Here is a 15809-nt window from a genome sequence, read left to right as displayed (position 1 = left end):
AAGGGTCTGCTCTATTAGAAGTACATCTTAAATAGAAGTGTGTATTAACCTAAATTGATTTAGTTGTTTACTGAATCATTAAAATATGACTACGGTGAAACACTTTGAAAGCGCTTTTGAGCAAATATTGGTAATTTTTATCATGGTAATTTTACTATAATTATGTTTTGATTCAGAATGCAAGTAAGAGCTCCATACAGGAGGGCATGCACACCGGTATATTTAAACAACTAAGACAAAAAAATGCAGATGATTTAGAAAAATCTGACGGCAAAGGTGAATCGTCGCGAGGTGAAAGTCAATCAGCTGCAGAGGAGGAACCAAGTACGTCACAGAACCAAGCCAGTCGTCAAGTGCTTTCACGGTCACGTTCCTATAACAACAGGCAGCGTGTTGCTGCATTCTCAACTCCCAGGGAGATTATACAGACAGATCATCCTGTACGCACACAAGAACAAGATGAAGAGGAGGATGATGAAGAACCGTAAGTTTTTGTAATTTAATGCTTTAAGGTGTTAGTCTCTCATGGAAGTGGTTAGCAGTATATTAATAAGTACAGGTTATAGAATGACAAGTACCTTTACAGGGTTTTAAAGTCACAAGTTGTGAGCTGCAGCTACAGTCATGTTTGTCCCGGGTTACTTTCGTAGGTTACATATTAATTTTGGTATCGTTAATACTGGTGTTTTTAGTACCAGTGTGAAATCCGATAGCAAAATTGTCATATACTAGTAACCAACACAACTTTTGCTGCAAACCAAACAAACTAAAGTTCCAAGCAGTTTAAACCTCCCTTCTAAATGTAACTGTTCACATCCTAAATTTCTCATAGCTTGAGCATACTGTGATCTGATTGGTGGAGAAAGCTCAGCCATATTAGCAAAGACCTTAGACTGGTCATCGCAATCTCCTCAAGAGCAAAAAAGCAACAAGACTTATTTTTACTCCTCAAACTGTGTTCCATTTTTTCCTATCACTGTACACTTTTACAAACAATATTCTCTCATCTAGATATCTGACTTTACATTTCATTTCTTATTTTGTCTATTTTTAGTACTGGTGGTATTCCAGCAAAAAATGCCAAGGGGGAAAGACTTTTACTTTTTATAGGTATTATAGATATTTTACAGTGTTTCAAGTAAGTATAAATAATGTTTGTGTTAATTTATTTTAAAAAGACTCAACTATCAGGACTTTGCATTGGTCGTAGCATCAGTCTCGCTATCTACGAGATGAGACTTGAATGGGATCTTGACATGATGTTCCTAAACAGTACTATGCGCATTGCAAACCCCAAGTAATGTACCTCTGCTTGTACCTAATATCGTATCACCACAACTTGCCTTCAACTATGCGCATTGCAAACCCCAAGTAATGTACCTCTGCTTGTACCTAATATCGTATCACCACAACTTGCCTTCAACTATGCGCATTGCAAACCCCAAGTAATGTACCTCTGCTTGTACCTAATATCGTATCACCACAACTTGCCTTCAACTATGATCAAGCACAACAAATAAGTTGTTTTAGTAAAATTGTTGTATTTCCTAGCTTGTCTATAAACACCTGGTTTTTAGCAGTTCTCTGTACATGTATATTTTCTCTTTTTAGATTAAAAAAGAAGTTAGAACATACCTTTAAAGCCATGGTACATGACGGTGACACAGTCTCTGTATGTAGACCTAGTTTCTATGCACAAAGGTTTCAAGATTTCCTTGCCAAAGCAGTTTTTAGAAAAATTCCAGGTAAAATTAAGACTGATATGTTGTGTTTATTGTGTTTATATTAAGTGTAAAATAATGAGTGGTTCTTTGTGAAGCTAGTTGGATAATGACCAGGTTTACACTGCATTATCAACCTCTGCTTTATTGATGTCCATGTATGAGAAATTGATGAACACTGAATTGTGACTGTGTTTCGATATATTTTCCCCTACACTGCTTCTATTATCCGAACTGTTAAATTATGGTCTTCTAATTTTAACCTCAGTTGTTTGTTGAATTGTGTTTTTTTATTTATTTAGTGTTCGGTTTCAATATTTATTTAATTCACCAGTCTCCTCTTCTCCCGATATTCTCTGTTGCTAAATGCCCACAATTTGTGCCTGTTTCTGGGTTCCAATATCAGTTGAAAAAGTGTCTGTACACTGTTTTGTTTCTGCCTCCTCCTATCATATGCAGTTTTCTGTTTCTGATTGCCCACTGAGTTTTCCTTATTACCCGGTATTTAAATTCTGTTTCTACATCCCCCTATTGACTATTAATTCTCTTTCAGTGTCCATGTACAGTGTCTGATATCTACATAAATTTCTGTCTTTATTGAATTGTTGAGGGATCTCAAATTGTCAACTTGGAACAAAAAAATTGACAATTTAAGACTACCTCTTATTTGTCTTGTCTTTGTACAAATGTTAATTTAACTTATTTGCTCTATTAGTAGCCTGTGTGCTTTTGCACTGTAGCACTTTTGTTGGAGATGCGCTTCTAATAAAGCAAATACAGTATTTTGCATGAAGTCCTTCTTACTGATACTGGATAAACATACATCTGTTATCTTGTCATTAATATTTGGGGCCTAATAACTTTAATCTCATCACTTGACGTGCTCCTGCTGAATATCCTGCAGGAATATCTATGTTTAATAGTCATTGTTTAACCAAGACCAATTTTAGTCTGAGTGAATGTTACTGAGTAGTACCATATTTGCTCCATGGTATCCAGTATCTAGTAGGAAATATTTATTGTACTTTGCAAAAGGAAAAGAAATATAGTTGACTGACTTCCTAGTGATTGGCTAAATCAATGAATGAGAAGTTTTGAATTGTTCAATTTGATGATGCAACACCTTCTCTCATTGGTTTTCAACATGCTACTCCTTGGGGATCAACCAATGAATGAGAGATTTTGAAATGTTCAATTTGATGATGCAACACCTTCTCTCATTGGTTTTCAACATCCTTCTCCTTGGGGATCAACCAATGAATGAGAGATTTTGAATTGTTCAATTTGATGATGCAACACCTTCTCTCATTGGTTTTCAACATCCTTCTCCTTGGGGATCAACCAATGAATGAGAGATTTTGAATTGTTCAATTTGATGATGCAACACCTTCTCTCATTGGTTTTCAACATGCTACTCCTTGGGGATCAACCAATGAATAAGAGATTTTGAATTGTTCAATTTGATGATGCAACACCTTCTCCCATTGGTTTTCAACATGCTTCTCCTTGGGGATCAACCAATAAATGAGAGGTTTTGAAATGTTCAATTTGATGATGCAACACCTTCTCCCATTGGTTTTCAACATGCTTCTCCTTGGGGATCAACCAATGAATGAGAGATTTTGAAATGTTCAATTTGATGATGCAACACCTTCTCTCATTGGTTTTCAACATGCTACTCCTCGGGGATCAACCAATGAATGAGAGATTTTGATATGTTCAATTTGATGATGCAACACCTTCTCTCATTGGTTTTCAACATGCTACTCCTCTGGGATCAACCAATGAATGAGAGATTTTGAAATGTTCAATTTGATGATGCAACACCTTCTCCCATTGGTTTTCAACATGCTTCTCCTTGGGGATCAACCAATAAATGAGAGGTTTTGAAATGTTCAATTTGATGATGCAACACCTCCTCTCATTGGTTTTCAACATGCTACTCTTTGGGGATCAACCAATGAGTGATAGCTTTGCAAAGTAGCCAATGATCTCTCCATTGATGATATAATTCTATATATGTAATACTGTGTTTTACTTGTTTGTTTGTCTGTTGTTTACATTTAGAAGTAGAAGGGGATTGATATTAAGGACAAGGCTACTGATGTTGTTTTAAGTGTTGTTAAGTATTGTAATTCATCTTTGATATGAGTGCCCTGAATGCAGAGGTTTCTACTGTGCTACAACTTTACAACTGAAACGTGAGATAAAATCTTGCAGTACTCTGTCAATCAATCATTAAATCAACTCTCATTCTGAACAATATGTGATGCACATTAAAAAAGTGAAAGCGAGTGATTTTGGCAATATGAAGATTGATCAACTGCATGCCCATCAGCCGTACTGAACAGAAACTTGAAAACACTCTTATCAAGCTGCGACTGTCCATCGCCAGCCATCAGGGGTTACGACTATATCACTGTTTTAAAGGTCTGATGAACATAATAAGCAAAGACATTTCTATTTGAATGCAACTTAAATGATGTGTCCCTATGATAATTTAATGCGCTGTGAGGGTACATAATCAGCTGGAAGTAGGAGCCAAGATGATAGGATACTATGCTGCCTTTGAAAAGGTATATAGGCTGCCACATTGCAAGTAAAAATCTTAATATGTACGAGTAGGGTGGAGGGAATCATTGATTTATTGTTTGTCTTGTTAACAGGGATCCAAATAATCACAGTTAAACTTGTGCATTCTTTGGGCTGAGACATCATATCGTCATTCTCTGTCTTGTTATGTGACGTAATGGCATGTGTGTCTCTATGGCAACTATCATCTTCCAATGAAAATATGTTACCACTGAATTTAGTGTTGTACAAGTGTAGGTACTGTAAAGTTTAATAACAAGTTGTCCAAGTTGATATTGCAGTTTGGTAATCTTGTTTTATTTTAGTCTAAGTCTGCAAGGTTTTATGAGATTCCAAACCTGCCAGTTGCCAGTTTCATGTGGTAGCAGTTTTAGTAGGGAGGTGATTGGTGTCTTGTAATTTATTTAAATGTTGCATTCTTTATTTACCATAATGTTATTGTAATATGAAGTCTTCATTCACCTTTCATCTCCATATTATAGATCTTAAACTTTTAAGACTGTTTATCTGTCCTCTGTACATTTTTGTTCAAAGTTACTTTTTATGTCCACTCATAATTACATATTGTATATTGTCCATGATGTGGCTATCCATTTCTAGGAAATGTGACTGTTCTCTCTATTGGATTACATGTTGCATTAATGTGGCAAATGTCTTCCAATGATATCAACTAGCTATATATGGGTAAACCAGAAGCCACCCATGAGCCATTTCATGTATACTGTATTTGCTGCATTTGATGTGCATTGCCAGTACTCCTATGTAATATGTGTCTAAAATAACATGATTCAATATTATGGTAATAACTGCTGCCATATTTCTACTTACCAACCTTTTAATAATAACAAGTCTGCATTTTCCTTGCAATTATGATCCATTTGTTTGAAAGTAAAAACTTTGCTAGCCGTAAATCTATAAAGATTCTGAGGTATGCAGGCTGCTACAATAAATGCGTACCTTGCTTACCCTTGATGCATGGTTTATCTTACTAGCCATGTACCGGTAAATGGGTTCATACACTATATATGAGCCTGCCAAATCAAAACTTTGTGAAGTAACATACTTTCTATTCAGTGACGTGTTAAAAATTCCCCATGATGACAGAGGATTGAGTGGGCCAATGATATGATGACAGTATTTTCTTTAAAATTCATTGTCAATATCTGGCCATGATTGCATTAACTGTCTAAGCGTGTTTAGACCTGCATACCTTGGAAAGGGCATAGATTCTAGGCTATGGTTGCATTCACTGAGCATCCATTCTAAGCGTGTTGAGACCTGCATACCTTGGAAAGGGCTTAGATTCTAGGCTATGGTTGCATTCACTGAGCATCCATTCTAAGCCTGTTTAGACCTGCATACCTTGGAAAAGGCATAGATTCTAGGCTATGGTTGCATTCACTGAGCATCCATTCTAAGCGTGTTGAGACCTGCATACCTTGGAAAGGGCTTAGATTCTAGGCTATGGTTGCATTCACTGAGCATCTATTCTAAGCCTGTTTAGACCTGCATACCTTGGAAAAGGCATAGATTCTAGGCTATGGTTGCATTCACTGAGCATCCATTCTAAGCGTGTTGAGACCTGCATACCTTGGAAAAGGCATAGATTCTAGGCTATGGTTGCATTCACTGAGCATCTATTCTAAGCCTGTTTAGACCTGCATACCTTGGAAAAGGCATAGATTCTAGGCTATGGTTGCATTCACTGAGCATTCATGCGTATTGTAGATGTTATGCATACCTCAGCAAAAGCTTTGTTTCTAAGCTATCATAGCACTGTGGATCCATATTAGATGTATTGTAGATGTTCTACATATCTCAGAAAAGAGAGTAATTCATCATGCTTCCATGCTAGGCATATTGTAAACATTCTGCTTATCTTAAAAAGGGATAGTTTCTAAGCTGTGGTTGCGTTCACTGCACATCTATACTCAATGTATTGTAGATGTTCTGCATAGATTATAGCCGCAAAGGATATCTTTCAAACTTTGGATCTTGTAGGGAGAATGTGTCCTGGCGTGCATGTATAACCATTAGTATGTATCAATACATATTCTTATCTTTCATAGAACTTGTCTGTTATCCTCTCCGCTGCTGTCGGGGACAAGGTACTCCCTCCTCCTCTCTCTCTCTTGTTGTCTGTCTCTCCCTGCTTTGCACTCGCATTTTATTTATGTGTTCTATGTCTTTTCTCACACCATATATTTGTTCTGATCTCGGACTTCTCTTCATTCATGTGGTCAGTCGCTTTTAGAATTCTGAAAAACAAAACTGAATAAATTATATTGTTTGTAAATCTGATTATCTTCACTGACTGATAACAGGAATAATTTGGTTGAGTTTTTAATTTCTTCATCTGCTCTCTCTTATCATTGATTTATTTGTTTTCTTATTGTTTAGTTGATCTTCAAAAATATGCATTGCATAAGGACGCAACGACTAGACTCTCAAGTAATGTCCATCAATTAATTAACCATCTATATTTCATGCTAATTTGCATAAATTATCCTAATTTTCATATAAACATGTTATACTAGTTTACATATTTTATTTAATATTTTATTTAAATGTCATATTTTCACTCATTTATGCATTTGCATGGCATCCTGCCAGGTTCATATGCAGTAGTGGAATGTGTGGTTTAATGTGTAAAAAGCATTTATATTTTTTTCTAACTCTATTGACGATATAAGTGTAATAAGGATATTAAGGTTTCAAGTATTTTATTGCAAGGGTTGATAACTAGGGGCTCACTAGTAAAGATTACAATTATTTGGCAACCCATGAAAGTTTTACTAAATATATTTGTAATATTTATGTGTTTAAACGTAAGAAAGATCATATCTGGCATTATGGTAATGAGCTTTCATCAAAGTTTTAATTCTAATAGAGAAATTATTAACAAATAAATGCATTGATGCTATAATGAAGGTGGGAATGTGTCTCTAATATAGAAAATATTAATTATCCATTTATTTACATGGAGTGCTACTTCTAAATGTTTATGTGTATTAGCTCTATTTTCATATGTATTTTGGTAACATTAAAAACCCAACTGGTAAAACAATGTATTTTTGCTTCATTAAAAACACAACAACACAAAACTGAGTCTTGACTAAAGTGTTAACAAAGCATCGATTCTTATCAGAAAATTAAGTGATTAAAAATGTGACAAATTATCACCAATGTAAGCTGATAATACACTGCTAGTAGAGCAAATGTATAAATGTGACAAATTATCACCAATGTAAGCTGATAATACACTGCTAGTAGAGCAAATGTATATATGTATGTACGTCTTATGTCAGAACCAGATATATGGATTTAGCAAGATTTTTATGACATAACAACAGATTTTCTGACCCTAGTTATCAACCTTTTGATTATGGTCATAGAGGGGTAGGAATGTTTTCTGATTAATTCATTGTAACATTTTATACTTAACTTGATGGAAACAATTTAGTTTTCTGAATTTGGTTTTATTCAAACTTATATAATGTAATATTGAATAAAAATCAACAAGATTGAATGAATTGTAACAATGTAGCATGTTACAGTGATTTAATGTGGTTGACCTACAATCATTGTTATCACCTGTAAGTGTATTACTCTGAGGGTTTGTTCATCATGTATATGAAGGGATGCCTGCAACATTGGGTTTTATTTTATAGGTTTATTATTTTCAGTGCAGAGCTGATCTTATTACATGAACATCACATTTACAGCTAAATTGTTCCAAGCACATTGTGATGCCATCCATCTAGCTATATTTTACAAAAATTTTTTGCAATTTTCATATCTTGTATGATTTCAAACTTGACTTACATCTTATAAAATCACAATACCCAAATTATATTCAAAGTAGTTGGTGATATTGTAATTAGTTATTGCCCTCTTTCATTACAACATTTAAATTAGATGCAAAGTACTTGGTGATATTGTCATTGGCTATTGCCCTCTTGCATTACAACATTCAAATTATATGCAAAGTTCTTGGCGATATTGTAATTGGCTATTCAGCCTATTGCCCTCTTGTATTTCATTCAAATTATATGCAAAGTACTTGGTGATATTGTAATTGGCTATTGCTCTCTTGTATTACATTCAAATTATATGCCATGTACTTGGTGATATTGTAATTGGCTATTGCTCTCTTTCATTACAACATTCAAATTATATACAAAGTACTTGGTGATATTGTAATTGGCTATTGCTCTCTTGCATTACATTCAAATTATATACAAAGTACTTGGTGATATTGTAATTGGCTATTGCTCTCTTGCATTACATTCAAATTATATACAAAGTACTTGGTGATATTGTAATTGGCTATTGCCCTCTTGTATTTCATTCAAATTATATGCAAAAGTACTTGGTGATATTGTAATTGGCTATTGCCCTCTTGTATTTCATTCAAATTATATGCAAAGTACTTGGTGATACTGTAATTGGCTATTGTCGTCTTGCATTACATTCAAATTATATGCAAAGTACTTGGTGATATTGTAATTGGCTATTGTCGTCTTGCATTACATTCAAATTATATGCAAAGTACTTGGTGATATTGTAATTGGCTATTGCTCTCTTGCATTACATTCAAATTATATACAAAGTACTTGGTGATATTGTAATTGGCTATTGTCGTCTTGCATTACATTCAAATTATATGCAAAGTACTTGGTGATACTGTAATTACTTATTGCCCTCTTGCATTACAACATTCAAATTATATGCAAAGTACTTGGTGATATTGTAATTGGCTATTGCTCTCTTGCATTACATTCAAATTATATACAAAGTACTTGGTGATATTGTAATTGGCTATTGCCCTCTTGCATTACAACATTCAAATTATATGCAAAGTACTTGGTGATATTGTAACTAGCTCTTGCCCTCTTGTATTTCATTCAAATTATATGCAAAGTACTTGGTGATATTGTAATTGGCTACTGTCGTCTTGCATTACATTCAAATTATATGCAAAGTACTTGGTGATATTGTAATTGGTTATTGCTCTCTTGTATTACATTCAAATTATATGCAAAAGTACTTGGTGATATTGTAATTGGTTATTGCTCTCTTGCATTACATTCAAATTATATGCAAAGTATTTGGCGATATTGTAATTGGTTATTGCTCTCTTGTATTACATTCAAATTATATGCAAAAGTACTTGGTGATATTGTAATTGGTTATTGCTCTCTTGCATTACATTCAAATTATATGCAAAGTACTTGGTGATATTGTAATTGGTTATTGCTCTCTTGTATTACATTCAAATTATATGCAAAAGTACTTGGTGATATTGTAATTGGTTATTGCTCTCTTGCATTACATTCAAATTATATGCAAAGTATTTGGCGATATTGTAATTGGTTATTGCTCTCTTGCATTACATTCAAATTATATGCAAAGTACTTGGCGATATTGTAATTGGTTATTGCTCTCTTGTATTACATTCAAATTATATGCAAAAGTACTTGGTGATATTGTAATTGGCTATTGCCCTCTTGTATTTAATTCAAATTATATGCAAAGTACTTGGTGATATTGTAATTGGTTATTGCTCTCTTGCATTACAACATTCAAATTATATGCAAAGTACTTGGTGATATTGTAATTGGCTATTGCTCTCTTGTATTTCATTCAAATTATATGCAAAGTACTTGGTGATATTGTAATTGGCTATTGCTCTCTTGCATTACAACATTCAAATTATATGCAAAGTACTTGGTGATATTGTAATTGGCTATTGCTCTCTTGTATTACATTCAAATTATATGCCATGTACTTGGTGATATTGTAATTGGCTATTGCTCTCTTTCATTACAACATTCAAATTATATACAAAGTACTTGGTGATATTGTAATTGGCTATTGCTCTCTTGCATTACATTCAAATTATATACAAAGTACTTGGTGATATTGTAATTGGCTATTGCTCTCTTGCATTACATTCAAATTATATACAAAGTACTTGGTGATATTGTAATTGGCTATTGCTCTCTTGTATTACATTCAAATTATATGCAAAAGTACTTGGTGATATTGTAATTGGCTATTGTTGTCTTGCATTACATTCAAATTATATGAAAATTACCAGATTCTGATAGAACTGAATGATCAACCATTACCATAATATTTCAAAATCAATATTAGTGTAGTTGTTCATCCCTCAGATTGTGGGGGATGGTGATATGTAGCAGTTCTAGATTTTGATGGTTGGTGTCACAAACAACATTGTGCTTGGTATTTGACATCTCAACACAGTCATTCATATACATTAGTAGTGCATGTAGTATGTAGTGAGGAACATCAACGCAAACAAAACAATCCATTAGTATTCTTAGGGTGGTGTAGGTGACAAATTATTTAGGAATGATTTATATAACAGTTGTTTATCTTGTCACTTGTAGTAATTAAACACTCGCCCTCCAAGAAAGGGAAGTCTTTTTCTGGACCTCATGGCACTGCAAGACGCACACAGCCAACATCATTCGAACTAGGAACAACAATGTCAACAGAACCCCCTACACCAAGTAAGTACATGTGTCATATCTTACCATGGAGGCTACATGTGTGACCTGCCTTAGGATCAAAAGTTCAATGTAGGATAAAAAACAAAAAAACAAATCCCCCTCAAATTGATAATCGGACAGTAGTATTGCATAGCAGTTGGTTGTCGGGTGGGTGTAAAAAGACTTTACAAATGCACCTCATTTGACGCACATATTTACACTCGGACCAAACCATTTTCTCGTCTTGGATGTTTGCTTTTTTATTTTCTGTTATTTCTGTCCATGATTGGATAGAAAAAAAAGAGAACTTCAAATACTGACTTCATTAAAAAAAAAATCGTTTTTGTAGGATGGAAACTTTTTGAGGTCAACCCCCCACCCCACCCCCAAACTAAAGCAAATAAGTTTTTTATCCGACATCGATCTTTTGACGTCGTCCCTTACTGGCTCGCATTGTTTACTCAGCATAAATTAAAACATCATAATCAACACACCATGTTTATTTCAAAAATGAACCTCATGTATCCTTTATAGGGTGCTTGTTTGATCAGTTTAATGTCAAAACATTTATCAATGGAAATTTCCAAATTCCCAAAATTATGTTTATTCATTGACATATCGTTGTAAATGAGACATTATTTTATTTTCAGTTAAACCAGATATTCTGCCAAGTACACCACCCCCTCCTTTTGAAACAAAAGTACACATGTCACCATCCGATCCAAGCAGAAGAACAGTGACAGAAGTTGTTACACCGAAACCAGTCGAGATTACAACAAGAACAGTAACAGAAGTTGTTACATCGAAACCAGTCGAGAATACAACAAGAACAGGAGGAGAGCTTTCAGACACAGTCCCTCCAATAAATGAAACAAAATCAATCAAATCAGTTACAATTGGAACGCAACCTGACGAAATTATGTTTCCAGTCGACGAAAATACAGAAAGGTATTGAAAGTAAAAATATCTGATGATGTATATAGCTAGTTACAAATCTGTTGTGTTTATATGTTGTGATCAATATTTTCAAAAACAGATTAACAATGATGTCATTACTAACTGAAGCTATATTTTGTTAGCTGATGTATGATTGCCTTTTAACCACCAGACTTTCTCACCCAAAGATTTGTGCACTTTATTCTACCGGTAATATTCTTCAATATTTCTAGAAAATGAATCCTAATTTTGGAGCCAACAGTCAAAATTTCAGTCAATTTTTACTCAAAAATTTGGCTATTTTTATCTCAATCTTCTGAAAGAAAATGCAGATTATAAATGGGACTATTTTTGACTCCCATGTGCGAAGCACAAAATGGGAGTCTTTGCAGTTAGTGTGTGTGTGTGTGTATGTGTGTATGTGTGTCTGACTGTTCCACTGCTATCTCAAGAACCATACATCGTTTTTTGATGAAACTTGGTGCATAGATGCTCTGGGCTAATGCGCAGATTTGATTAGGTTTTGGTAAAAATCCATGCTCGTTAATTACCTAATTTGCATGATAATTAGCTATTTTTTAGTGGTTCCATGACTGTTCCACTGATATCTAAACAACCACTCATTGGATTTTGATGAAACTTGGTACATAGATGCTCTGAACTAATGCTAGGTTTTGATTAGTTTTTGGTAATAATCCGTGGATACGAATTACCTAATTTGCATAATGATTAGTCAATTTTCAGTTTTTCCACTGATATCTCAAGTACTAATCATCACATTTCAATGAAACTTGGTACATATGACAATGACACATATGACAATGACACTGCACAGACACTGCACAGACCTGATAGTTTTTATGGTAATATCAGTACATATAATTACCTAATTTGCATAATTAATTAATTTTCAGCTTTTGATACAAGTAGTGAGCATTACATTTCAATGAAACTTGGTACTTACATACTCAAGGACTATGCAGAGATTGATTGTTTCGGATAAATATTTGTGCATATTAATCACCTAATTTGCATAATTAGTTAATTTTCAGCTTTTCCACGGGTATCTCAAGTACTAATCATCGCATTTCAATGAAACTTGGTACATAGATCCTTTATGACTATGCAGAGACCTGATTAGTTTCAGGGTAAAAATAACTGTGCATATTAATTACCTAATTTGCATAATTAATTTTCAGCTTTTCTACTGATATCTAAAGTACTAATCATCACATTTCAATGAATCTAGAATTATGCAGAGACCCAATTAGTTTTTGGTAAATATTTGTGCATATTAATCACCTAATTTGCATAATTAACCAATTTCCAACTTTCACACTGATATCTCAGGTACTAATCATCACATATCAATGAATGTTTATACATGGATGCTGTAGGACAATAGACAGACCTGGATAATTGTGGGTTAAAATCTGTACATATTAATTACCCAATTTGGATAATTAACCAATTTTAAGCTTTCACACTGATATCTAAAGTACTAATTTCCATTTTAATGAAACTTTATAATAGTACAAAGATGCTCTAGGACAATGTACAAACCTAATTAGTTTGGGGTAAAACTCTGTTCATATTATTTCCCTAATTAGCATAATAATTCATAATTTTTTGGTTCTAATCACATTTCAATTAAACTTGGTACATGTACATAGAGTTTTTGTTACATTGCGCAGACCTCATTAGTTTTACAATCAAAACTGTTCATGTTAATTTTCTGATTTGCATAATTAGTTTTCAGCTAATTAATTTCAAATTATATTTAATGTGTCTCCAATACTCTCAGCACATGGGAGTTCTTTCTAAGCTTTCTTTGATTTGAATTTGTGATGACAAGATGAAACTGGTGGTGAAAAGGTTAAATTACATAAGATTTTATCTTATTAGACCAATCTGATAAAATTGAACATCCATGGAAAGTTTCCTTCAAATAAATAACAAAGAGCAAATAAAAAACAATACCTGAAATGGTGCCATTGAAAACAGTAATGTTGTGATTTACCCTATGGGATTAAACTTTACTTTGGCAGCCATTTTGGATTGGAGAATGGGTAAATTACATTTCAAAGGAGCCTTATAATTCAGTAACTAGTTATTGTCTTCGTAATTTGAAATATTCAATAAAAAATTTCTTTTTCAAAAGTATGTTAACTATAATCATTCTTAATCCTACTTTGTACTTATGTTGCCTTATTTTCAGCAGTCCAATAAATGACCCAGCATCGACAGAGGAAATTGAGCTTCAAGCATCTACATCAAAACAAACAACAGCTGATACAAGTCATGATGAACCCCTCAACACAACATTGGTAGGTAAAACTAAACGAAGATTTAAATTTTTGTGGTAGTAACTAAATAGTTTAGTTTAGCATAGATTTATCCCTAGAACTGCCAAGCGTAGATACAACTAAAACTAAGAAGTCTTGTGACTGCTGCAATGATTGGTGGCATAGGGGATATGTTACAGTGCTTGATATTTATTTAGTTTTAACAGCTAGTTAAATAAATGGTTTTGTCAGTAGACTATTCTTGTTTTCACACTCTTAAGGGTACAGAGAGCACTATTTCAACAGCTGCATTTTACTGTTGAACAAAGAGTGCCCTCGCTGTTAAGACTTTGAAATGGTCTACTGTGCTGTAGATTTTCAATGTGTTTGTAGTTATGACTGTGTATAATAGACTCAAATAAAAATCACTCAGTTGACAACATTATAAATGTCTGCACTGAATACAAACTTGACTAAATTTGGATTTGGACTGATTTCACTGATTTGAATATTTTGTGGCATCGTAAACATAATTATGACTGAAACAGTTTGAATTGGTTAGAAATCTACAATATTAACCAGCATTTCAACATTGATTCTGAAGTACAACCTTATACTACAGAACTGAATATGCCGATACCACACACTGGAGTTTATTTACTTATTAAGGGACGACGTCAAAAGATCGATGTCAGATAAAAAACTTAATTCTTTTAGTTTTTTCCCAAAACCCCCCACCCCCCACTGAAACTTAATTGATAATTTTTATATTGATCATGGCGTCAGACTACATTCACCAATAAATACAAATTGATAATTGGACAGCAGTATGGCATAGCAGTTGGTTGTAATAATGAAGCGGAATATACGCATGCACAAAATAATTTTCTGGGTTCTGCGCATGCTTTAGGTCCATGCTCTGAAATTGACCTCATTTGACACACATATTTACACTCGGACCAAACCATTTTCTCGTCTTGGGTGTCTTTTTTTTCATTTTCTGTTATTTTTGTCTATGATTGGATAGAAAAAAACGAACTACAAATACTCCAAGGTTTTTTTGACTTCATTAAAAAATAAAATCGTTTTTGTAGGATGGAAACTTTTTGAAGTCAAACCCTCACCACTACCAATCCCTCGCCCCACCCCACCCCACCCCCAAGCTAAAGCAAATAAGTTTTTTATCCAACATCGATCTTTTGACGTCGTCCCTAACTCCAATTTACTTTATCAGATTTGTCCTCTGTCTTTTATCCACAGTCACCCCTGTTGTACTTGACCTTACATATTAACCTTTAACCTTTGACACATGCTGTAATTGTTAGTGCATGATGTAGATAATGCGTTTTATCATCCTGTCAGATTCAGTCATCGGATCAATCTACTGACATATATTGTTGTATGTGTGCAACTGTATTGCTCATTGTTATTACTTGTACACATCAAATAAAATATAACTGGGCTCTCAAAATTATTGGGGAACCAGAAGAAAGATTACTGTTTGCTTACTGTCGAGAATAGCTGGAGTTCCTGATGACTGATTCTGACATGATTTTCTCTGTCTTTTCTGTCTTGTATCTCAGTCCTTTCTACTAAGTCTGATTTGTAACATGTTTTGTCTTATTCTTAATACTTTTCTTCTGAACCTTTTTCTGAATCTTTATTTAATGAGTTAAGGGTACTTATTGTAGTTCTTCTCATAACCAAGTAATAGTAACTGTATTTATGTCACCTTAGTTTGTCATATATATGTAAGA

At 33.8% G+C, this 15809-nt stretch overlaps 1 protein-coding gene across 6 annotated transcripts in view; it reads left to right on the top strand.

Annotated features, from left to right (window-relative positions):
* Positions 1–15809, top strand: part of LOC100372234 (phosphatidylinositol 4-phosphate 5-kinase type-1 alpha-like) — a 90819-nt gene that overhangs the window by 68948 nt on the left and 6062 nt on the right. For 3 of the 6 annotated variants that reach the window (XM_006821094.3, XM_085495236.1, XM_085495235.1), the window contains exons 9-15: positions 177–484; positions 1055–1138; positions 1612–1745; positions 6714–6764; positions 10730–10852; positions 11482–11779; positions 13986–14094. In XM_006821094.3, the coding sequence (XP_006821157.2) occupies positions 177–484; positions 1055–1138; positions 1612–1745; positions 6714–6764; positions 10730–10852; positions 11482–11779; positions 13986–14094 (1107 nt within the window). The remainder of the gene's footprint in view (positions 1–176; positions 485–1054; positions 1139–1611; positions 1746–6713; positions 6765–10729; positions 10853–11481; positions 11780–13985; positions 14095–15809) is intronic. The other 3 variants (XM_085495232.1, XM_085495237.1, XM_085495234.1) reach the window with 2 other exon arrangements.

This window comes from Saccoglossus kowalevskii, chromosome 21, assembly GCF_978046115.1.
Source record: "Saccoglossus kowalevskii chromosome 21, keSacKowa6.1, whole genome shotgun sequence".
Lineage (NCBI taxonomy): Eukaryota > Metazoa > Hemichordata > Enteropneusta > Harrimaniidae > Saccoglossus > Saccoglossus kowalevskii.
Note: the sequence above shows the minus strand (reverse complement) of the source record. Positions and strands in the feature narration are given on the sequence as shown.